General features: G+C 59.3%; 4 protein-coding genes across 8 annotated transcripts; 2 read left to right on the top strand and 2 right to left on the bottom strand.

Annotated features, from left to right (window-relative positions):
* Positions 1–990: 990 nt before the first annotated feature.
* BAG4 (BAG cochaperone 4) lies at positions 991–5,059 on the bottom strand. Of its 3 annotated transcripts, none has more exons than XM_040087839.1 (4): positions 5,004–5,059; positions 3,435–3,674; positions 2,668–2,916; positions 991–2,317 (listed from the first exon to the last, which is right to left on the bottom strand). In XM_040087839.1, exons 1-4 carry the CDS (start codon positions 5,049–5,051, stop codon positions 1,835–1,837), a joined length of 1,020 nt encoding a protein of 339 aa, XP_039943773.1. In that variant the 5' UTR covers positions 5,052–5,059; the 3' UTR covers positions 991–1,834. The 3 variants fall into 3 exon arrangements, with proteins under 3 accessions (XP_039943773.1, XP_058279722.1, XP_058279721.1); XM_058423739.1 differs by having other exon boundaries at positions 4,943–5,006; XM_058423738.1 differs by lacking the exon at positions 5,004–5,059 and adding an exon at positions 4,907–4,991.
* A 140-nt stretch (positions 5,060–5,199) lies between these two features.
* On the top strand, positions 5,200–7,205 carry LSM1 (LSM1 homolog, mRNA degradation associated). Of its 2 annotated transcripts, none has more exons than XM_040087841.1 (4): positions 5,200–5,309; positions 5,539–5,607; positions 6,118–6,197; positions 6,747–7,205. In XM_040087841.1, the coding sequence occupies exons 1-4, from the start codon at positions 5,264–5,266 to the stop codon at positions 6,915–6,917; spliced, it is 366 nt and encodes a 121-aa protein (XP_039943775.1). In that variant the 5' UTR covers positions 5,200–5,263; the 3' UTR covers positions 6,918–7,205. The 2 variants fall into 2 exon arrangements, with proteins under 2 accessions (XP_039943775.1, XP_039943774.1); XM_040087840.1 differs by having other exon boundaries at positions 6,118–6,233.
* Positions 7,206–10,498: 3,293 nt separating this feature from the next.
* On the top strand, positions 10,499–13,678 carry STAR (steroidogenic acute regulatory protein). The gene is made up of 7 exons (XM_040087832.2): positions 10,499–10,683; positions 11,258–11,371; positions 11,601–11,728; positions 11,809–11,967; positions 12,407–12,591; positions 12,755–12,848; positions 12,935–13,678. The coding sequence occupies exons 1-7, from the start codon at positions 10,620–10,622 to the stop codon at positions 13,031–13,033; spliced, it is 843 nt and encodes a 280-aa protein (XP_039943766.1). The 5' UTR covers positions 10,499–10,619; the 3' UTR covers positions 13,034–13,678.
* ASH2L (ASH2 like, histone lysine methyltransferase complex subunit) lies at positions 13,655–21,296 on the bottom strand. 2 transcript variants are annotated; one of them, XM_058423729.1, is made up of 17 exons: positions 21,238–21,296; positions 20,953–21,022; positions 20,538–20,683; positions 19,797–19,885; positions 19,390–19,484; positions 19,208–19,303; positions 18,917–19,012; positions 18,670–18,745; positions 18,136–18,153; positions 16,781–16,874; positions 16,207–16,424; positions 15,854–16,021; positions 15,579–15,772; positions 15,136–15,228; positions 14,916–15,014; positions 14,579–14,638; positions 13,655–14,218 (listed from the first exon to the last, which is right to left on the bottom strand). In XM_058423729.1, the coding sequence occupies exons 2-17, from the start codon at positions 21,007–21,009 to the stop codon at positions 14,111–14,113; spliced, it is 1,707 nt and encodes a 568-aa protein (XP_058279712.1). In that variant the 5' UTR covers positions 21,010–21,022; positions 21,238–21,296; the 3' UTR covers positions 13,655–14,110. The 2 variants fall into 2 exon arrangements, with proteins under 2 accessions (XP_058279712.1, XP_039943765.1); XM_040087831.2 differs by lacking the exon at positions 18,136–18,153.
* Between the last annotated feature and the right edge of the window lie 763 nt (positions 21,297–22,059).

The following is a 22,059-nucleotide window of genomic DNA, read 5'->3' as shown; positions in this document are numbered from 1 at the left end:
TGCAGAGCCTGCGGCTGCCGGTGCTGGCACGGCTCCTGCCCGTCCCAGACCGTCTGCACGGGGATCCTCCGCCCGGGCTGTGGCACAGCTCGGTCCCGGGTGAAGCAGGCGCAGGCGGCAGGGAGGGATGCGGTGGCAGCAGTTTCCTGCAGGCTGAGGTGTGGGATGTGTGCCTGATCCCAGCTCAGCTCGGCTTTGGGAGAAAGGCAAAACCCACCCGGGGGTACCGGAATGTCACAGGCAGCCACGCCAGTCCCACGGGGCTGTTGGGATCCCCACGGCCTGCCATGAGAACCTGCCACCGCGGCCCACTGCTTGTTCTCTCACGTGCTTCTCTCTAGGGATTTACATAACGCTCTGCCACGGAGGCAGGAACAAGAAATATCCTTCAGGAATGTGTAACCTGGATGGGCTCAGCTGATCGGGGAGGGGTGGCACTCTGAGTACTGTGAATCGCTTTGATCTCTCAGCACAGCCAGCCACCCCCAGGAGTCGGCTGCCAGGCTGGAAGCTGGAATGGCTCGGCCTGGCTGCTCCTTGCCTGACACGAAATGAAGCAGCAGCTGAGCCTTTTCCTGTCCCAGGACGTCCAGCTCACCCCAGACGCGGCTGGTGGTGCAGGATGACCACATGTGATCATGGACACATCCAACAAGCTCCAAAGGTCAGTCCTGTGCCGCCCTGTCTGGGAATGTGGGATCTGCTGGCTGTCAGCAGAGTGCATGGTCAGGGCACTCCCAGCCTCGGGCATCCTAAATGCCTTCCAGAGCCCTTCCACAACTCAGCCACTGGCCCTAGAGCCACAGCTGGAGGCTCCTGGAGCATCTGCACTGCCCGGGAGGCAATGGGGCACCCTGGCACCCAAAACAGCCTTCAGAGATGTTCCATTCACCCCTGAACTCACCACTGTGAGTTTCGGTCTGAGTTACAAAACCTTCCCCACACCTCTCTTTAGAGAAAAACAGACTTTGAGACATCTCAATTACAAAATAACATTTAAAACTTGTCAGGGTTTATTAAGTGTCACGCATAGCAGTGAGCTGCTGTGCAGGAGGCTGGAACAGGCCGAGCTGTTCCCTCCCCGTGGGGCTGCACAGTGGGACACAAAACTCACAGGATGGACAGGGACATTAAACAGGGGATTTTGACCCAAGTGACCTGGACATCACTTCCAAGCATCCTGCGTCTGTTCTCTCCTTGACTTGTGCTTCTCCTTCCCAGCGGCAGAACTGGGATTTCCAGTCTGTCCCCGTGCCCACAGGGACACCCGACGCTGGCTCTGCTCCACAGAAGAGGAACAGCACGATGTGAATGTGCCAGCACAGTCCCTCCCTCCAGCACTTCAGTGTTGCTCCTTGAGTGCACCAGACCCACACAAGCCCTATGAGGACACACGGGGTTTATGGCAAGGGAGCTGAAGCTGAAATTACAGGCAGTGAGGACAAGCCCAGAGTCTTGGCTGGTGGCTGCACATTGCAGCACATCTGACGAGTGTTTAAAGACTGGCTCTGGCTGTAGGAGGCACCCAGAGATTGGGCCTGGTATGGGCAACTCTGTACACAACCCCACAGGGCTCCATCCTTGGCCCAGTTCTCTTCAACATCTTCATTAAATACTCTTGCTGCTTCAAACCTCTCTCAGTTTGTCCTTTGCTGAGTTCTTTGTCAGGGCTGGGCTCCTGGGCTGGCTTTTTGGTGGGTTTGATTTGATTTGTTAACTCAGGGCTTATTGCTATTCCATTGTCAATACTGCGTAGCAGAAAGAGCTGAGATTTAAGAGAACTGAAACTCTTTGGAACCTCAACAGCAGGCTGTACGTTGTGGCTCATGTGCTTTCACAATCCCTTTCTTTCCAGTTTTTCCAGTATGGCCTGAATTCTGTGGACGGACTCTTTCCTGGCCTGCCGGACACTGTCCTGGCCCCCAGTCTCAATGGAATCCAGCTCCAGCAGCAGCTTGGTCAGCATCTCCTCCAGCAGCCGGTAGGATTTATCTGTCTTTTTCCCTACAAATTCGTCCACCTCGTCCTCCAGCTGTTCAGCCTCCCCCATCACGTGGAGGATCCTCTGAATCTCCGGCTGCGTGGCTGCAGGGTTTATGGAAGGCTGCTCAGCAGGTTTGAAGCCCAGCTCCCGGCCCCCGGGCTTCCGTGGAGCGAGGTCATAGAGCTGGGGCTGGGCACTGAACTGCACCCGGGGCTGGGGCGGGGCCGCCTTGGCCGTCCTGTGCTCGTTCACTGTCCCCGAGTGCCGGTGGTTGACATCAGAATAGTAACTGTGCTGGCTGGGGCCTCGCTCAGGTCTGTCGTAGACAGGGTCCTGCAGTCAGAGGGAGAGAGCATCTCTAAGTGCATTTGCCCTCACCCGAGAGTTTCTGCTCTCATCCTGCACCAAACCGTGGACAGGGCTGGGGATGATGGGGACAGGGACCTGTGCTCTGGTCCCCCTGTTAGAAAGCAACACCTCAGCAAGGAGCACCTGTCCAGAGGAGGAGTCTGAGCCCCTGAACCCCCCACCAGGGCTGCTCTGCCCGGGGACCAAAAATGTGGAGTCACTCAATTCCTGATCCAACCCAGAGAAAGCCTGTCAGAGCCACCCCAGGACACCTTGTCCTTCCAGTACTTTATGGAATCACAGCCAAGGAGTTCAGTATGCAAACAGGACCTCACCTGTCCCTGTGACTCCCAGGTGGGAGGGTGGGAAGGAGCCCCGCTGCCCGTCCAGGGTGGGTGTGAATCCGACATGTAGAGGCTGCCGTGCCCCGAGGCCGCGGGCCAGGCGTAACGTGGCTGCACCCCATAGACAGAGTGGGGGCCCCACGTGTCCTCCAGGGCTCTGGGCTGCGGCACCGGGCCCTGCCCCGTGAGCCCCGCGCTGCTGTCTCCGTACGGATACTGCGGCACCGGCATTCCCGGGGTCTGCAAGGACGGGGACGGGCGTTACAACGGGGGACAGGCATCGCTCCCAGGAACACGGGGAAACAGCCTCAAGCTGTGCCAGGGGAGGTTCAGGTTGGACAACAGGGAGAATTTCTTCATGGAAAGGGTTGTAAAACATTGGAACACAATGGCCAGGGAGGTGGTGAAGGTGTCCAGGGAAGGACTGGATGTGGCACTCAGTGCTCTGGGCTGGGTGACAAGGTGGGGATCGGGCACAGCTTGGACTCGGTGATCCTGGAGGTCTTTTCCAACCTCAGCGATTCTGGAATTCTGTGAAGCGGCTGCAGCTCAGGTTGGCTGCACAATTCCCACTTTCCCAGCCCAAAAACTCGGGGTCTCCAGAGAACAGGGTGACCTCCAGTTTTTGTAAGAGTAAAACCAGGCAGGACAAGATGCTCGAGAGCCACGGGGACCCCCAGCTCCACCAGAGCCGCTCCCCCCCGCCACAGCCCCAGGCCCCACCATCCCAGGAACCGCGGGCTCCGAGCGTCCCTCACCTGTGGCGGGGAGTAGCCGGGGACCTGCTGCCGGCGGAGCGCGGAGCCCTCGGGGGGACACTCCGGGGGGACGTAGCTCCAGGCGGGCGCGGGCGATGGGGGCCGGTAGAGGCCCGCGGGCTCCGTGGGGTAGGGGCTGCGCGGGGGCCCCGAGCAGTAGAAGCCCCGTGCCTGCGGCAGGCCGGCGTAGTGCGGGTACGGGGGGCTGTAGGCTCCGTTGGCGTAGGGAGAATCCATCGCCTGGGGACAAGGGAGAGCACGGGAAGGCGATGGGACGCGGATGCGGGCAGAGGTGCTCCGGGAACGAGGAGCAGCCCCTCCCTGCAGCATTTAACCAGGGGCTTCCTTTGCCCTCAAGGTGATCTGCCCCAGTTTGAGGCAGGGATCCAGTCTAACCTGGATGTACCAGGTCAAGCACTGAGCTTAACCAGGTTCTCAGCGGGAGGCATGCAGCCCCTCACAGTGAGCAGCTCCAGGATTCACTGCATCACTGACCAGAGGATGGAAAACACTCCAGGAAAGTTCATTTCCCTGCTCATTCTCACACAGACAGGATGCACACAGACAAGCTCTGCCTGCCAGTGTTCAGCTCCTTGAGCTGCAGGTCATGTGGGTCTGTATGGAAAGTCTGCACATCCAGGGCACGTCCGAGGATTTACCTGGATCCGTCCCATAACTGATGTGTAGGGAAGGTGAGTTTCCACCTGACTGCAGAGGGGACACTGAAGGATGGGATTTCAGGAGCTCAGGGAATGACTCCCTGTACCTTCGGGCAAAGCAGTGTTTGGCTCTGAGCTGCTTCCCGGAGCGCAGGCTGTACAACCTGTGTGCTGGGATTTGTGGAAGAGCCGGACCGGCCCTGATATCCCAGAGGATAAACCAAACCACAGCCGTGGCTGAAGAGCAGAGCCTGCCCTGGCGGGGCAAAGCCTTTCCGTCACTCGGGATTTGCACAGCAGCCCGAAACCCATCTCGATAAACCCCACAGATAACGGGTCCGGGAATGCCCAGCCCCAGGACCGGATCCGGGAATGCCCAGCCGCGGGACCGGGACCCAGCCGCTCAGCAAACTGCTCCGGCATCCCCGCATTCCCGGGATCCCCGCATTCCCGGGATCCCCTCGCACGTGCCCCAGACACGTCCCCGTGAAGCGGCTCCGCAGGCAGCGCCTGCCCGCGCCCCCTCCTGCCCGGAGCGGTCCGCGAGAAGCCGGCGGGGCGGGGGAAGCTCCGGGCAGGGCTCGAGCTGCGGGCGCTGCCCGTGCCCTGGGACCGCCCTGTGCGCCCGTTACCGGGGCAGGGCCGGGCTGAGCGCCGCCCGCCCGCCCCGCCGGGCCGTGTCCGTGTTCCGGGCCATTCCCGTACCCCGGGCCGTGTCCCTGTCCCGGGCCGTTTCCGTACCCTGGGCCGTGTCCCTGTCCCGGGCCGTTCCCGTACCCCGGGCAGTGCCCGTACCCCGGGCCGTTCCCGTACCCCGGGCCGTGTCCGTGTCCCGGGCCGTTCCCGTACCCCGGGCCGTGTCCCTGTCCCGTTCGTTCCCGTGTCCCGTTCGTTCCCGTGTCCCCGTTACCTGCGCGGTGTCGCGCGGCGGGCCCAGCCCGGCCGCGCGGGGCTCCATGGCCGGCGCCGAGGCCGCGCCCCCGCGCGCCCCGCGGACCAATCGGCGGCCGCTCCCCGCCCGCGCCGGCCAATCGGCGGCGGCCCCGCGCGCACGGCCGGGGCGGCCCAGAAGGGCAGCGGCGCGCGCGCCCCGCCCGGCGCGGGCGGTTCCGGGGCGGCGGCGGCGGCTCCGGCGCATGGCGGCGCTTCCGCTGCGGGCGCGGCGCCACCATGAACTACATGCCCGGCACGGCCAGCCTGATCCAGGACATCGACAGTGAGTGCGGCCGCGGCCCCGCCGCTCCGGGCCCGGCCCGTCCCCTCCGTGCCCCGGCGGTGCCGCCCCGCCCTGGCGTCCGGACTCCCGCTCCCCCGGGTCCTGCCCCGCGGTGCCCGGACCCCTCTGCCCGCAGCGAGCCGCCCCCCGTGGGCTCCGGCCCCGCGCGGCGCTGTCCCGGGCGGGGGTCCCGGGGGCCGTGGCCCACCTCCGCTCTCCTTTCCCGCAGAGAAGCACCTGGTGCTGCTCCGGGACGGGCGGACGCTCATCGGGTACCTGCGCAGCATCGACCAGTTCGGTACGGCCGGGGCTGCGGGGGGCGCGGGCGGCTGGGCGGGCGAGGAGGAGGAGTGTGTGCGATTTTCGGGTGTGATTGTACTGGGGTTAAACGTCCGCCTCTGCGTGGTGTTCCCCTGGACCTGGTGCTTCGCGGAGGTTTCTCCCGCTCCTGGGAGCTTCTCCTCCCGCGATTGCAGCCAGCGCTGTCGCGCTGGCATCGCTGTCGCGCTGGCATCGCTGTCTGAGCAGAAGCAGCCGGGGATGTTCATCCCTACCCAAGCGCTCGGTCCTTGCCCGAGCTTGCAGCAGCAGCATCGCCGTCATCGTCCGGGCTCCCCTCGGCACGGGGGGGCTCGGGTGGGCTCAGCGGGGCCGGGAGGTGTCGGGGGCTCCAGTGAGCGGCTCCGAGCCCCCGCCGGGTGTCGGGGAGAACCAGCGCTGGGCTGGGCTGTGCCGCTGGCAGGGGAACGCTGCTCAGCCGAGCTCACGGTGCGCCGTCCGTGGTTTTGTGTCTCTCTCGTCGCTGCAGCGAACTTGGTGTTGCACCAGACTGTGGAGCGCATCCACGTGGGCAAGAAGTACGGGGACATCCCTCGGGGCATCTTCGTGGTGAGGGGCGAGAATGTGGTGCTGCTGGGGGAAATTGTAAGTGCACAGCTCCCGCTGCCCTCTGGGCCTGAGCTGGGGAGTGTGAGGTCTGTCTGTCGGTCTGCTGTGAAATGTGGGTGCTGTTCTGTTGGGCTGGAATTGGAGCCGCCTCCAGGGCCAGTCCAGGCTGAGCCATCACAGAAACACCTGCAGGGCAGGGGAGCCTCCTTTCCAGGGCCCCTCTGGGATGACAGGACGGATGAAGAACGATGCAGAGGGAGCTGTGGGGAAGCTCCAGCTTGTGTGGCGTTCATTGCTGGGGGCTGTCATTGCTGGCTGCCTTTACATCCCTGCTGGCTCTGCACCAGGGACACCCTGGGGTGGGCTCAGGTGGAGCTGAGCGCTGTTGGCTTTGGGGTCCCCAGGAGCCCCTTCCCAGGGCTGTGCTGGGGATCCCTGCCCACGTCCCCACCCCTCAGAGTGCTCCCAGCACCTCTGTCTGTCACCGCCACACCTGGGGAAGGCGCGTGCGGGTGCCCTGCAGGGCTGAGGAGCTCATTTCTCCTGCAGGACCTGGAGAAGGAGAGCGACACGCCTCTGCAGCAGGTGTCCATCGAGGAGATCCTGGAGGAGCAGCGGGTGGAGCAGCAGGCCAAGCAGGAGTCAGAGAAGCTGAAGGTGCAGGCGCTGAAGGAGCGCGGCCTCTCTGTCCCGCGGGCCGACACGCTGGATGAGTACTGAGCCCCTTCCTGCCAGGAGCCAGGGCTGCTCCCGCCTGGGCAGCGACACAGCTCCTGGGAAAGGCGGGCTGTATTCTCGGATTGTTTTTGTGGTGCTGGTAACTGTACACGAATCATGCCTTTAGTCTCCTTCTGGAGAAGGAGACGAGGAGGGCCCAGCGCACTGGGAGCGCAAGCATTTGTGTTTGGGAGGCAAATCACTGCTCCTTGCGTTTGTTTGCTTTTTCCTCCTCACATGACTCTGGGTGAGAGTTTTCCTTGACATGTAAATAAATCCTTGATCCTGACATCGATGGTTTTCCGGTGTTCTGGTCCTGGCAGCTCCCCCTCTCTCAGGATGAGCACCCCTCAGGCCAGCTCTTGTCCCCTCCATGGGGACAGCTGGGACCCCTGGTCCAGCCATGGGCTGGCCTCACTCCAGGGGAACGCTGGAGCCCGTGCCAAGATCCTGCTCTGGGATGGGAGCAGAACCGGGTACCCCAACAAAGACTGCCGTGCCCCCAGCCCGGCTGGGCCACTGCCCTGCAGCTGAACCCACTAATTACCAGCTGAACCCACTGATTACCTGCTGATGAGGAGCTGCTGCACCTGGGGCAGGGCAGAGCCTTGACCTCCAGCCCCTGCTCCCCTCAGTGCTCAGGGAGCTGGTGCAGCTGTGTCAGGTTGGAGTGTCCTTGGCCTCGGGCCTGCTGCAAACGGGGCAGGGGCGTCCCTGTGCAGCCCCAGGCTGCTCCAGTGGGAGTTCTTTGGCTGAAGAGTCAATGCTGGGGGGACAGAGGAGAAGCCCAGCTCTGCTTGCTGGGGCTGAGCACAGCAGTCCTGGAGGGCTGAGAGCTGTTGTGGCCAGCGCTGGCCCCCTCTCGCTGGCCCAGGGACCGCTCGCTTTGGGGGGAAATGTCTCTGCCCCATTGGGCTTGGGTGGATGTTGTGGGTTTGGGAGTAGCGAAGGTTTAAACGAGGAAATGCTATTTCTTGTTCTAGCAGAATTTAATAAAAAGCATTGATGGAGCTGGCTCCTGTGGCTGGAAAATCTCTGGCAGGAGGGGACGGCTCCTTGGGGGTGTTTTGGGGTGAGGGGGGATCAGGGCAGGAATGCCTGTGGTGGCTGGGGGAGGCAAGGGCTGCTGTGGTGGGGTCCCAGTCCCCCAGGCTTTGGGGGTGCAAGGAGCTGGTGGGGGTCAAAACATGGACCTGTTCTTGGTGCTCTCGAGCCCATTATCTTATCACGGCGTGGGCTGTGACCTCCGTGGGCACTGGGGCTGTGCTTTGTCTGCGCTCTCCAAATGGCACCAGGGGCAGCCTTGGGACGGGGGAGCCCCTGCAGCAGCAGGGGCAGGGTCACCCCGACAGAGCCGCCACTGCCACGGGAAACGGGCTGGGAGAGGGGAATGTTCTCCAAGGGGGCTCGGCTGGACACGGTGGGGGGCTTGGGGCAGCCTCAGGGTTCTTGGGTCCCTCAGCCTTCGGGGCCTGGTGAATCTCCAGTGCCTGTGGTTGGCATCATTTTGGTTTTGTACATTTGTGAGCGTTTGTCCTTCGAGCCCTGGTAAGTGAATGCAAATGGAGCTTTGTGAGGGCTGGGGTGTCCCAGTTAACCAGATCCCCTGAGGGTTCTGGGTGCCTTGCTGGGGTCTCTGTCCTGCTCTGGGGGCTGGTCACCCGCAGCCGTTCCCCGTGTGCAGTGGCACAGCGTGGCTGTGCCTGTGTCCCCTCCTGAGGGCACAGATGGGGCCGAGCCCCTCCAGCCCCGAGCCAGAGGGGCGGCTCTGCGCGGGGTGTTTTGGTTCTTGTCACAAACAACTGCGTGTCCTTGTGCCGAGGCCTTGTGCTGGGAGCGGCTGCTCCCTCTGGGATAACAGTCTGGATCGTTCGCAGCCAGGGGCTCCCCGGGCCCGGGGCTGTGCACGGTCCTGGGGTGTCTCTGGTGTCCCCGAGCACCCAGACCTGTCAGTGCTCCGGAGCTCAGGGCTTCCAAACCCTCCTGGGGTTCGCTTGGTGTGTGCAGGGAGGTGGCAGCAGGTGGGTGAAGCCCAGAGATGGGGAGAGCTGTGGAATGGCCCAGGAATTGCACTTGTGAGTGTGGAAAGGGACAGTGCAGGTTCTGGCTCCCTCCTGGTCCCTCTAACCCCACAGCGCTGTCCTGGGCACGAGGTGTTTTCTGGCACACCCTGGCAATGGAGAGGAGCACCCCGGGGAGCAGCAGGACCATTCTGGATGGCAGGTGAGGCTCAAATCATCTCGGGAGAGCTGGGGACAGGCGGGGGAGGCAAAGCGCCCCTGGGGCCGGGCTGTTGGCGCAGTGAGGGGTGAACTCCCCCTGGGCCGGGCTGTTGAAATGGGGGAGGAAGGTCAGGCTCCCTGCAGGAGGGTGCAGGGGCTGACGTCAAAGGAAGCAGCTGTAATTCACAGGTTGCTGGGAGCGCTGCTCTCCAGGCCGTAATTCATCCCAGAAATGTCATTTCAGCCTTGAGCGTTATCGCTGCTCCGCCGTGTCCCATTGCTGGGGCAGATAACAGGGCCTGGGCAATGGGGGCTGCCCGGGGCTGCCCCTCACTTCCAGTCCCAGGCTCAGCAGCTCAGTGTATTTAACATCCAGCGTTCTGTGGGCTGTCCTGGTTCCTGTGCACAGGGTTTGCAGAGGCTCAGCCCGGCTCGTGATGGTTGTGCTGTCAGATGGTGTTGTCCTTCGTTACCCCTCATTATCCATTGTTACCCATCAAAGGCTGGACGCGATGACCTCTGGGGTCTTTTCCAGCCTTGGGGATTGTGTGGTTGTGTGATGATCTGCTGCTTGTCCCAGCTGATGACCCAGGTGTGGAGCCCAGCTCCGTGTGCTGAGCGCTCTGTCCATCCCCAAGGGATGGCCGGGCAGGGGCTCAGCGTCCCACTGCCCCCGGGAGGAGAACAGGGGCTCAGCGTCCCTCTGCTGGCTGGGGCTGTCGCTGTGGCTGTCACTGTCACTGTGGCTGTCACTGTGGCTGTCACTGTCACTGTGGCTGTCACTGTGGCTGTCACTGTCACTTGTTGTCACTGTCACTGTGGTGGTGGCTGTGGCTGTCACTGTCACTTTGGCTGTCACTGTGGCTGTCACTGTCACTGTGGCTGTCACTGGCTGTCACTGTCACTGTGGCTGTCACTGTGGCTGTCACTGTCACTGTGGCTGTCACTGGCTGTCACTGTCACTGTGGCTGTTACTGTCACTGTGGCTGATACTGTTACTGTGGCTGTCACTGGCTGTCATTGTGGCTGTCACTGTGGCTGTCACTGTCACTGTGGCTGTCACTGTGGCTGTCACTGGCTGTCACTGGCTGTCACTGTGGCTGTCACTGTGGCTGTCGCTGTCACTGGCTCTCACTGTGGCTGTCACTGTGGCTGTCACTGTGGCTGTCACTGTGGCTGTCACTGTCGCTGTCCTGTCCCGCATGCTCCCGGCCCCGTGCGCGCGGCGCTGACCCGCGGCCCCGGCAGATGCGTGGGGAGCCGGGCTGGCCTTGGCCCGCGGGGCCCAGCCCGGAGTGACGCTCTTATCTCCCGGCTGACGGGGCAGAATCCTTCAGCCCCATGTACTTAAGGCCGTGCACAGCGGGGCCGGGGCAGAGCAGCGCTCGGTGCAGACAGACGGACACCGTGACCGCCACCGCAGCCACCACCGCAGCCACCACCGCAGCCACCGCCCAGCCCACGGCTCCGACCCTGCAGGGAGATGCTTCCAGCCACGTCCAAGCTCTGCGCCGCCATCTCCTACCGCCACCTGCGCAACATGACCGGTGAGTCCGGCCTCGGGCCGGGGCAGCCCCTGTCCAGCTGCCTGGGATGGGATGGGATGAACCAGGGGCTTGGGATTCTCTCCCTGCTGTCACAGGCAGATAAAAGTTTATTAGAGAAGCTCCTGTTGAGTGACAGGCTCCAGAAAGGACTCTTTCTTTCTGAAAGAGCGGTGGCTGGGGCTTCAGGGATGTTCTCCCCACTCTGTATCATGTTGGGTTCTGTGATTTACTGTCCCTGAAACCCTTCTTGCTGCCAGAGCTGTCACTGGGGCCTCAGGGGCTGTCTCATGTCCCTGTGACCAGCCCTGGGTCACGCTCCCTCTGGCTGTGAGGGTTTTGTACCTCTGTGCTCCTTCCTGCACGATGCTCCTCAGTGTTTTTAGTGCTGCTGGAGCCAAGCTCAGGGTTGCACAGGACAGCCTGTGCCAGGGCAGTTCGATGGCAGCCAGCTGCTCCCTGTGCCTGCAGAGATGGTGACGAGCAGGGACTTTTCCGTGCTGCGTTTCAACTGGGGAAAAGCCCCGGGCGAGGCCGGGCAGAGTGGTGCCAGCGGGTGACACGCTCTCTCCCCCAGGTCTGAGGAGACAAGCTGCCGTGGCCATCAGCCAGGAGCTGAGCAGGCTCGCCAGCCGCAGCCCGGGACCCAGCGCCTGGATCCACCAGGTGCGCAGGAGAAGCTCCCTGCTCAGTAAGTGACACCCGAGGGGTCTGTTCCTTCCTGCTGTGAGGGGACAGTCACTGCCTGGGGAAAAACCTGCTTGAGGGTGGGCTGTGCTTCTGCTGAGCCAAAGGCAGAGTGGGAACGGGGTTCAATCCCCGTCCCCCGGGCACAGAGAAGGGGATGTGGTGTAGATAACGCTCCTCTGGCATGTTACGCTGTTCTTGCACTCAACCCTGCCTTTGTCTGGTGCTGGCAGGCTCAAGGCTGGAGGAGAAACCCTTCAGTGAGATGCAAATGTCTTACATCAAGCAAGGAGAGGAAGCCCTGCAGAAATCCCTCAGAATCCTCGAGGACCAGGACGACTGGAAGACAGAGACGGTGGCGGTGGGTGCTCTGCCCTGTGGTGCTGCACTGAGCTTGCAGCTGTGAGCAGCTCTGGTGTAACTCTGCCATCCCCTCCCCAGGGTAACGGAGATAAAGTGCTGAGCAAGGTGCTGCCGGACGTGGGGAAGGTGTTCCGGCTGGAGGTGGTGGTGGACCAGCCCCTGGACACGGTGTACGGGGAGCTGGTGGACAACATGGAGCAGATGGGAGACTGGAACCCCAACGTCGAAGAAGTCAGGGTAGGAAACACGTGTCAGACCTGTCACAGCCAGCCTGCGCTCTGTCCATTTCCTGCTGCAGATGTAGAGGAGTTTTTGCAGTGTCTGTGCTGCTGCTGCAGCAGAGGCGAGGCTGGAGCAGCTTCTGTGTGACTCATTCTGCAGGAAAGGCCTTTTCTGCAAGGAGCAGCCAGTTCTGCTGGGAACTGGGCTCATCTGGGGAAGAAATAGCCCCAAGGCACAAGGAATGAGAGGAGCAGTTAGGGAATAGCTTTTCACTCAGGAATTGAAAACACCTGGGGGTGTTTGGCACCTGGGGACGAGCAAGTGTTTGGAATTACTGTCACTGTAAACACCAAGTCTTTGTCAGACCCTGTACTGAACACCTGGGAACCAAAGGCAGCTTTTAGCTGTGCTAGCGCTGAATGCTTCCAATCAAAGTTTTCATTCCAAACTGCAGATTCTGGAGAAGATTGGGAAGGACACGGTGATCACCCATGAGAAGGCGGCCGCGACCCCCGGGAACATCGTTGGGCCGCGGGACTTCGTGAGCGTGCGGTGCTCCAAGAGACGCGGCTCCACCTGTGTCCTGGCCGGGATGTCCACGACCTACGGGGCCATGCCTGAGCAGGAGGGCTTCGTAAGGTACCGCCTGCCCAGCCCCGTGTGCAGGGAGGGAGATTCCCACAGGCCAGGAGCGTTTTCCTGTGGGCAGCGGGAGCTGCTGCGGGAACCCCAAACCCCAAAGTGCATTTTTGAGGCTGAAAAGTCCGGGTTTGGGTCTGACCTGGGCCTGTCCCCTCACCAGGGCTGAGAACGGTCCCACCTGCATGGTCCTGCGCCCGCTGCCCGGCAGCCCCTCCCAGACCAGGCTCACCTGGCTGCTCAGCATCGACCTCAAGGTACCCGGGGCTGGGGGCGGCGGGGGGCAGCCAGGGGCTCCGGGGGAGGCAGTTTCTGCTCACAGGCCGTGTCTGCTCCTCCCCAGGGGTGGCTGCCCAAGACCATCATCAACCAGCTCCTGTCTCAGACACAGGTGGACTTCGCCAAACACCTCCGGCAGCGCCTGGCCCGGCCGGGGCCGTGACCTGGCCACGACCTGCTGATGCCCCTGCAGGCTTCCTTCAGGGCAGAGGGTGGCATCCTGTCACATCAATCAGCCTTTAATAGCAGGCTCCACTAATTAATACACGGTTACAATCAGTAAATATAAAGGTTTATTTATTGAAGCTCATTGTGGAAGTGCAGGACCAAAAATTTAATTCCTGCAGTTGCTCAACTGAGCAGGCGCTGGCCCAGTCAGCCAACTCCACCCTCTCTAATTACTCTCAATGAATAAATAAACTTTAATTAGTGCTGCCTACAGTTAAAGGTCTGGGCTAATTGGTTATTAGGGAGACAGCTGACTGGGAAGGTACAGTCTCAGTGAGGCAAACACAGGCCTGACTGAACCTCACCTTTTACTCTCCCAAAACTCAAACACAGCACTTACTTAACAATTTTGTTTCCTCTCCCCCTCGAAGCAGCTCTAATTTATTTTTTCCTGTACCAACGCATAAGAAGTGTCATATTATTTATTCACCCAAAGCTCTGCAGTGGTGATCACTGGCAGGAGGCCCCATGTACCTCCTGTGCTCAGGAGATCTCTGAGTGTAGCTACCTTGAGTTTAAATGTCACTTGTAACAATTTACAAGACAAAAACAAGAATAAAAAGAAGAGTTAAAGCCTTTATTTTTAAACTGGTTTCCAGTCCTTGGGGGGGAAAAAAAAAAAATACAGTTTGGACAGAAGCCCAAATTTCAGTTGACATGCAGCCGTGTCGTTCCGAGAGAGCCGTCCTGGCTGTGACCACCAGCCAAACCCAGCGGAGCCCGGGGGTCACTGCACCCACCCCAGGCAGCTCCAGCTGCACCCTGAGCTGTCACAGCCCAGGAGAAGGTTCTTCAACGCCCCCTTCTCCAGAGAGTGACGCTCCAGTGGTACCGGCGGCTCCCAGAGAGGCCCCAAGTAGCGCAGAGCACCCCAGGAGCGCCTGGCAGGGGCAGTGGGGAGGTGTGAGCACGCACCACGCCTGCCAGCCACGGCTGCACCCGGCCCGTGCCCGTGGCTGACGGCCGAGGCGCAGGCGGGCGCTGCTCTGCTGCAGCCCCGCGGGGCCGGGGGCTACGGCTCCCAGGGCGGGCTCCTCCTGCCATCCACCTCCGTCTCCACGTGGTACAGGACGTCAGCCAGCGTGTGCTCCACCACGGCCCCCCAGCCCATGTCGCTCATCTGCAGAGGGAAGCGCGGTTAGCTCTGCTCCTGGGCAAGGAGCGACCGCACCCTCCAGGGCTGTTCCCCCCCCTCACAACAGGCAGGGGAAATCCCAAGGGTTTCCTTGAACAGCAATTCAGCCCCCCTGCTGACAAATGAGGCCAACACGGGCAATAATCTGTCTAGCGGAACAAGGTAACAGTGCCTATTATTTAATTAAAATTAATGATTTATTTGGATATCTGTCCTTCCGTATTTTTAAACACAATCCTTTTGGGTGGACTACCCAGGCACAGGTGTGGTCTAAATGACACCAAAACACCTTTGATTTAAACAACGAGGGTCTCAGATGGGGGGTGACGCTTCAGTTTTACTTACAGGATGGTAAGTGATGTCTCTTGGTGGATACTTGAAATATGGCCCAAAGTTTATAGACACCTGTGGAACACACATTTTCATTCAATCTAAAAGTCCAGGGAAATTTCCTCGTCCCTTCCTACTCCTGAGCCTCCCCACACCCTGTCAAACCCACAGGAACAAACACTGTTGATGTTACTTCAGCAGTTTGATAATCTCGTTACACACGGGAACAGCAAGATTGTTCAGAGTCACTAAAATGATTCCCATCTTCCCTTTTTCATTTGGCACACTCCCAGAGTGCCCACACTCTGTGCATTACTGAAACGGATGGATTTAGGAATTCCCTTTCACTTACCGTGCAGCCTTTGTACAGAGAAATAGCAGGAAAATAAACCCCCTCAAAGATGTCCTTAAAGGCAACTCCCTGGCTGACACCATTCTTGAAGAATATGATCTGAAAAATGAAGGGGTTTCTCTCTGATGGTGGCTGTCAGGACACAGCAACCCTGACAAGATGAATCCCTGCTCCCTTTCACTCCGGCCAGGCACGTGCTGAAGTGACAGCAACAACTCACCTGGCTTCCAGGGGCTTGCTTTAGGCTCTTCTCTGCTTTGTCCACAAAATCCTTCTCTTCAAAGTACAAGTAGCTTTTGAATTTGATCAAAGCCTGAAACAGCAGCAAACAACATCAGGAAATAGCCCAAAAACCTGTTACCTGTCACCTGCCCTGCTCAGGGCCAGGCGTGCCTGGTGCCAGAGTACCTGCGAGGAGTGATTCCCACAGCTCAGGGATTTGACAGCCAGGAGGGGAAGGTGAAAGGAGATGTGTGCAATCCCATCCAGGAGAGTTTTGCTTTCTTGAGATCAACACTTTGGGCCTCTCCCCCACGAACCACGGAGGTACCCAGAGGCAGGATGGGAAGGATGCACGGAAAGGGGCACGAGTGAGGCCACAGCAACTCGTTTTCCCGTTTTCCACCTGCCAATGCTTAGTCCAACAGTGAACTTGCACCTCACCTTGTCTTTGTAGGTGTCAGGCAGGGATTTGGCTGTCTCAGTATCCTCTGGAAGGCTGATGTAAAACCCCAGGACATCGCCCTGCCCGTAGCCAGAGGAATAGTGTTTGCCTATGGACTGGTGAAACTTGGTTCCCTTTTTGCTGCGCCAGGAGTAGCTGAACTTGTCGTATCCCAGAGGGGCCTGCAGGTTCCCTGCGGAAATAAACGCTCCACGGTGAACACCGGGAGGGGAGCAGGAGCACCTGCTAAGAAATGTTCTGTAAAACGATTTACCCAAGGGCTGTGACCAGCCTAATCTGGCAGCTGTGTCCGGAGGCATCTCATCCATGGAGATCTCGAAGTACCAGGCTCCCTTGCGCACGCCGTGCGAGGCCCGCACCATGGAATAGCCCTTCTCGCCAACGACGGTCAGCCTGTCGTCAGAGATCTTCAGCTGCGGCGCTGCAGGGGAGCACAGGAGCATTTACTTGTGCGCTTTAACCTGGTGATGTCTCCAGGCAAGTGAGCGCAGAGGTGGATTTAACCTCTGCACCTCTGAGAGCAGCGTGAAACACCTGAGTGGTAACCGAGGTTACCGAGGTGCCTCTGCAAGGAAACCGCAGATGGACGATGGATGGGCTCCGTACCTCGGTCATGCAGCGCCAGGAGGACTCGTTCATACAGGCAGGCTCTGTACAGATCCCCAGGAATTGGTTTTCCTGCCCAACAGTCCAGCTCCAGCTTTTCTGGGTCGGGCGCGTGGGGGTCGGGCTCGGCCAGGATGTAGCGGTACCCGTCCTTGTTGAAGGGGTGCTCCAGAGGGTACCCGTGTGGGGGCAGGCGCTGAGCCGAAAACAGCGGGTCACTGAAACACAGAAACCCCGCTGGCATCACCAGGTGCTGGCACCTCTCACCCCAGGACACCCCTGCAGAGCTCTCCCTGTGCTCAGGGGCCGCACACTCGTGTCCGTGTGAAACGAGCGCTGCTAATCGTTTATAGATCATTTACAGCCCCTGACTCATCAGAAATCCGTGATGTCATCGGTGACATCACAGGGCTCTGGAGTGACCCCCAGACACCCACCCAGGGCAGAGACAGCTGGGAGGCAGCTCAGGCCATCACCAGTGCCACTGTCCCTGACTGGTACCCGTCCCCACAGCCATCCCTGCGCCCATGTGTGCCCGTCCCCGTGCCCGTCCTCACAGCACCCGTGCTCTCACCTCCGTGTTTTCTTGGCTGTGCCCGTGGTGCCCCCGTCCTGCTGCTTGCGCTTGGCTCCGCGGCCCTTGCCGCTGCTGCCGGCAGCCATTCCCCCTGCACACACAGAGCGGGCAGGCTCAGCAGCCGCTGCCGCCCGCGCGCACGGAGCCTCCAGGAGACAGCGCGGAGCGGCCAAGCCGCAGCCCTGGGCTCAGGTGCCTGAATGTGAACCAGACCTCGCTGCCAACCAGCGCAGCAAAATCCACAACTTTTGTGTGGCTTCGGGTCGGCTTTGGAGGTGTCTGAATTTGGAGCAGAAGCTAAAGGAGATTGAGCAGCAGAACAAGCTCAATCTGAGCTTTTCAGGAGAGAATTAAGAACCTTTTCTGTCATCAGAAGATTTACAGGCGGCAGCACTGGGATCCACTTCAGGGACGTTATCACTATGATTATCACTTATCATTATCATATCATATCATATGATTATCATTCATGGAGATTCCAGTCACAGCCCAGATCTTTTTCTGCAGAAGCAGCAGAAACCCACCCCACAGCACAGCCACCAAGCCAGTGACCCTGTGCTGGAGGAACACTGACACCAGCCAGCAACAAGCACTCAACGCTCCATTTCCATCTACAAAATAAAATACACCTAAGTTGAGGAAAAATGAAAAGCAAGAGGTGTTTGTCTTCAGTACGACTGAAATCAGTTCCATGACTGAGCAGAAAATCAGTTGGAACCCAGCACTCAGTTATAAAACTGTAGGTTAGGAAAAGCTACACGTCAAATTTAATCAAACTATTATCAGCATGTTTTAATAAGTTAAATCATACATGCATTTATCATCCTGCTATTTCAAAAAATATCACTGCTGATTTCTAAGGAAAACTATGGATATTTCATGTACTGCAGATAAACACCTCCAGAGCCACGTTCGTGTGGTAACTAAAAATCCAGTCAGCTCTTCCATTACCAGCATTCCCTTACAGTGTAAGGGATCCAAACCATCCAGGGAATGCCATATTCTGCACAAACGTGACCTGATCCAGCTGCACTCGCTGATTTCAGTGCAAACATTCAGGCTCTCCAGTTTGTCAACAAATACTTGCCCAAACCAATTGATACAGAATAAAAATAAACATAAATGTAAAATAAATGAACAAAAGCTTTAAACCAGTCAAGCAGGGCAGAATATGGCAATTAAAAGCTTCTAACTACTAAGATTGGAATTGCTGGTTTGTATTGAAGTCCAACTGCAATCACATCAGGGCACACTTTCATTTTTGATTGACTTTGGCTTCTAAGAGAATCGAGCAAAAAAAGCTTTGCAAACAGCAATACTTAAGTTTTAGAAGCTGAAAGGTAAATATTCACCTCCCAGAGAGGCTCCACCTGCAAGAACAGAAGTGGCACCACATGTTTGTCAGTCTCCCAGAAACTAAATAAAAAACACCCAGTGTGTGACATGGAAAGATGATGAGATATCTATAACCTGAGATATCTATAACCTGCTTTAAAAACACCCAAATACCTCCTGTCTGCACTACCGGGATGTGTTTAATAAAGACTTTTAATACATACACCAATTAACAGTTCCTTTACTGCAGCGAGGCCACCCTCAGCAGGATGGGAAACAGGAAATCTGAATAACCCGAGGAGACAACTTAAAACCATTCTAGGGGCAAAGTGACAAGCTCAGCTCTCAGGGAGCATCTTGATTTATCTGGTGACAGTAAAGAAAGGGCTGAACACTCCCAAGACACAAAGTTGATCTTTCTGTAGAAAGCCACAGTGAGACTGTTCTGAGCGTAAGCTCAGCTCACAGGACAGTTTAACTGCACAGATGCCCAGAGTGGGAAATGCAGCTTAGTCCCAAATACCCAAACCCCTCCCGAGTAAAGAACTTGCCGTTTAAGCTCCCGCTCGTGGACACGGCGTTGTTCTGTTTCTGGTTGTCGTAGGCTGGACCAATATTGGCAAGATCCTGCGAGAGATGAAATAATCTGCTGGGAACACTGAGCCTGAGCAGGGCACTGCTGGCACAACACAGGCTCACAGCACAGATCTGCCCCTTCCCTGCCCGAGCAGGAAGGTTCCAGAGGGACCCCCGCTCCCCTCTCAGCTCCCCACCCTCCTCCTGTCTCCCATCACATACCTGGTCTAGAAGCCCAAATTTGGGGTAATCTTCCTCTGGGTCTTTACTGCCTGGGTCTGGATGCTCCTTCACCAAGAACACGTCTCTTTCTTTACACTAAAACAGAGGAGTTTTGGTTACACATGGTAAGATCGTAACAAATTCATTAACAAGCGTTTAAATCCCAGCAGTTCCTATTAATATGTGTTACTAGATCAGCTGCCCTGTAGCTCCAAGCCCAGCCCTCAGCACACACAGATGCCAACCCAAAATTTGTGGGGATCCTTCCACAGGTTTACCCCCAATTCTTACCATGGTTTTGACGATATTATTGGGCCAAGTCATTTTCCCAGGCCTCTGCCGTGTTGTCATACACTCCCAGTATTTATCAATGAAAGGGATAATATCCTGTAGGAACAGAAAACATCTGTGTGAGCTCCTCCTCGCTGACACCAACACTGACGCCAGCCCGCGGCCGGGCCCCACAGCCCAACCTTGTCCTTGGAGAACATCGTTTTGGGGTGCTCGTCCTGCGTCCTTGACTGCCACGTCAGGTTGGCCAGAGCACTAAGGCACATTTCCTTGAGATCTGAGGAACAAAACACCCCAGGGCTACAGCTGCACTTGGTGGGGAGATCAGACACCCGTGCACACGGCGACCACCCCGGGAAACTGCCAACGCTCCCAGACCCTGTCCTGACCCAGCCCTCGCTGGACCAGTTACACCTCCTTCATAAATTAGTAGCAAAACATTTTTAGAAGAAGCCATATATGGCTGTAAATACGGGACTTGGGGTCATTTCCCAAAAGTCTCATCAGAACCCGCTTACTGGCTTCAAACTAAACCACCCTCCAGGATGATCCCACACAAAGCACCTCCCAAGGTTTTCCCCAAACTCACTCGCTTGTTTCCTCAGGAAGTAGGTGTTCCCGCTGTGGTGGCACACGTTGCAGTGGAAGCTGTAGTTGGTCATGAAGGGCAGACACGACCTAGGGTAAAGCAGCTTTGTTAGGGCTGGGGACAGTGTAATTCTTGCATCAGGTTAAAGAATCCCAGAATCTTTGCGGTTGGAAAGGACCTCTGAGAGCATCGAGTCCAGGCTGTGCCTGATCCACCCCTTGTCCCCAGCCCAGAGTGCTCAGTGCCACGTCCAGCAGCTCCCTGGACACCTCCCCTTGTCCTGTCCCTGTTCCCTGGGAGCAGAGCCTGACCCCCCAGCTGTCCCCTCCTGCCAGGAGTTGTGCAGAGCTACAAGGTCTCCCCTGAGCCTCCTCTTCTCCAGGCTGAGCCCCTTTCCAGCTCCCTCAGCCCCTCCTGGAGCTCCAGCCCCTTCCCCAGCTCTGCTCCCTTCCCTGGACACGCTCCAGCCCCTCAACGTCTTTCCTGGAGCGAAAGAAAATTACCTATTTTTTAATATACTGGGTTAAGAAATCAATTATTCCAATAATTCCTTCCCTCCCTAAAACCACAAACATCTTACAGGCTCAGTGGAATTTCACGGGGGTGTTTTTATCACGGACAAAGCTCTGTTTACACAACACACCAGCTCCCGAGTGTTCAAGGACATGGACGGGTCCTTGGGAACCCGGACTCCAAGCACTGCACCGTGGCTACCCAAGCCCCGTGCTGGCCCTGCCGTACGTGGTGTCGATGCCGAAGGTGTCAGCCGTGAACCACTTGGTGCAGATGCCACACTGCAGCTCGATCTCGCCCAGCTGCCGCGCGTTCTCCTCGTCCCCCGAGCCCCCCTGCACATCCATGGCTTCGGCGCCGTCCCCGGCAGCATCCTGGAACCGGAGCAGAGACAGGAATCAAACGGTGCCCAGGGAGACAGCACAGGGGGGCCTTTGGGCAGGAATCTGCCGGGGTGGGATTTTAGCGGGAATAAATCCTTTCCCCTAATCCAGGCTGGAGCTGTTTTGTACACTCAGCTCGTCAGGACGAGCCACACGGGTGAAGACTTAGCTTCCAAAAGGATCCTTCACGGGACCGAGGCCGGCGCTAAGCGATGCCCCCCTTTGGGCCGAACCAAGCTCTCCGTGCCCGCGGCACTTACCAGCGGCTCCTTCCCGTTGGCCGACTCGGTCTCCAGGGCCGCGCTGACATCGACCATGGCCGCGTCCCCCCTGCCAGGGCACACAGATCAGAGCGGGGCCCGCACCACGGGGAGACCCCGGGGGCCCGGCCGGGACCCGCTCGTAGCGGGCACCGGGTGTTCCGCGCTCGGCTCCTCGCCCGGGACCCCCATCCCCGTTCCCATGGTAACGGGGCCGGGTCCCGCGGAGCCCCGACGGTCCGGGGAGTGCGGGGCTGCCGCGGGCCCGCCCAGGGAGGGACATACCCGGTCTCGGCGTCGGTGGCGGGCGGCTCTGGCGGGGCCGGGGGCTCCGGGGCCGGGGGCGGCTCCGGGGGGGGCTCGGCGCCCTCCGCCGCCGCTGCCGCCGCCATGTTCGAGAGAAGCGCGCGGCTCTCGCGAGACTCAGCGCGGGAAGGGGCTCGGGGCCCCGCCGCGGCCGAGCGCGCCCCCTGCCGGCGGCCGCAGGGAGCACTGAGCGGGGGGTGTGACGTCACCCTGCACGGCCGTGACGTCACACCGCCACCGGCCGGGCGCGAGGTGCGGGGCTGACAGCGGGAGAATAAACCGGGAGCGGGTCACAGGTTCCCGGTGCCCCGCGGGAGGACTGAGCGCGTTTTCCCCCGGGAAGGACGAGCGTCTCCTCCTCTCTGGGAGGCGGGCGGGTGGGGGGACCCGCCTTGGCACCCCCACCCCAGAGAGATTGGGGTCCGGGGTGCCCCAGGTCCTGCTCCCTTCTCCAGGGAACAGGACAGGATCGACTGGGCTGGGGGTGTGCCTGGGCCGCTCATCCCCAGCAGTCCCGGTCTGTGCGGGGTGTGGGGACAGCAGTGTCCCCAGCGCGGGGTGGCCGCCCCCAGCCCCCGGCACCGAGGGGGACAGAGACAGGGATGGTGGTGGGGACGAGCCCAGCAGGGGCGGAGGGAGAGACGGACGGGGAGAAAGAGAAGAACTGGAGGAATGCAGGGATGAAGCAGGGATGGATGGACGGATGGAATGATGGATAAGGCTGGAGGCAGCGGGGGAAGGATGAGGAGAAGGAGAGAGGGAGAAAGCGTAGGGCGGGGAACGAGGGAAATGGAAATGGGG

This window comes from Hirundo rustica, chromosome 28, assembly GCF_015227805.2.
Source record: "Hirundo rustica isolate bHirRus1 chromosome 28, bHirRus1.pri.v3, whole genome shotgun sequence".
Classification (NCBI taxonomy): domain Eukaryota; kingdom Metazoa; phylum Chordata; class Aves; order Passeriformes; family Hirundinidae; genus Hirundo; species Hirundo rustica.
Note: the sequence above shows the minus strand (reverse complement) of the source record. Positions and strands in the feature narration are given on the sequence as shown.

Bases quoted from the DNA above. Each gene is read 5' to 3' on its own strand.
- BAG4 (XM_040087839.1), bottom strand. From the start codon at position 5,051: ATGGAGCCCCGCGCGGCCGGGCTGGGCCCGCCGCGCGACACCGCGCAG. The intron at 3,675-5,003 runs GTAACGGGGACA...CCTTGTCCCCAG, and splicing joins CGCCGCGCGACACCGCGCAG to GCGATGGATTCTCCCTACGC. The intron at 2,318-2,667 runs GTGAGGTCCTGT...CTCTGACTGCAG, and splicing joins CCTGGGAGTCACAGGGACAG to GACCCTGTCTACGACAGACC.
- LSM1 (XM_040087840.1), top strand. From the start codon at position 5,264: ATGAACTACATGCCCGGCACGGCCAGCCTGATCCAGGACATCGACA. The intron at 5,310-5,538 runs GTGAGTGCGGCC...CCTTTCCCGCAG, and splicing joins CCTGATCCAGGACATCGACA to AGAAGCACCTGGTGCTGCTC. The intron at 6,234-6,746 runs GTAAGTGCACAG...TTTCTCCTGCAG, and splicing joins TGGTGCTGCTGGGGGAAATT to GACCTGGAGAAGGAGAGCGA.
- STAR (XM_040087832.2), top strand. From the start codon at position 10,620: ATGCTTCCAGCCACGTCCAAGCTCTGCGCCGCCATCTCCTACCGCCAC. The intron at 11,968-12,406 runs GTAGGAAACACG...TCCAAACTGCAG, and splicing joins CCAACGTCGAAGAAGTCAGG to ATTCTGGAGAAGATTGGGAA. The intron at 12,592-12,754 runs GTACCGCCTGCC...TCCCCTCACCAG, and splicing joins GAGCAGGAGGGCTTCGTAAG to GGCTGAGAACGGTCCCACCT.
- ASH2L (XM_058423729.1), bottom strand. From the start codon at position 21,009: ATGGTCGATGTCAGCGCGGCCCTGGAGACCGAGTCGGCCAACGGGAAG. The intron at 20,684-20,952 runs GTAAGTGCCGCG...CTCCGGTTCCAG, and splicing joins CCAACGGGAAGGAGCCGCTG to GATGCTGCCGGGGACGGCGC. The intron at 15,229-15,578 runs GTGAGGTGCAAG...CTGCTGTTTCAG, and splicing joins CTGACACCTACAAAGACAAG to GCTTTGATCAAATTCAAAAG.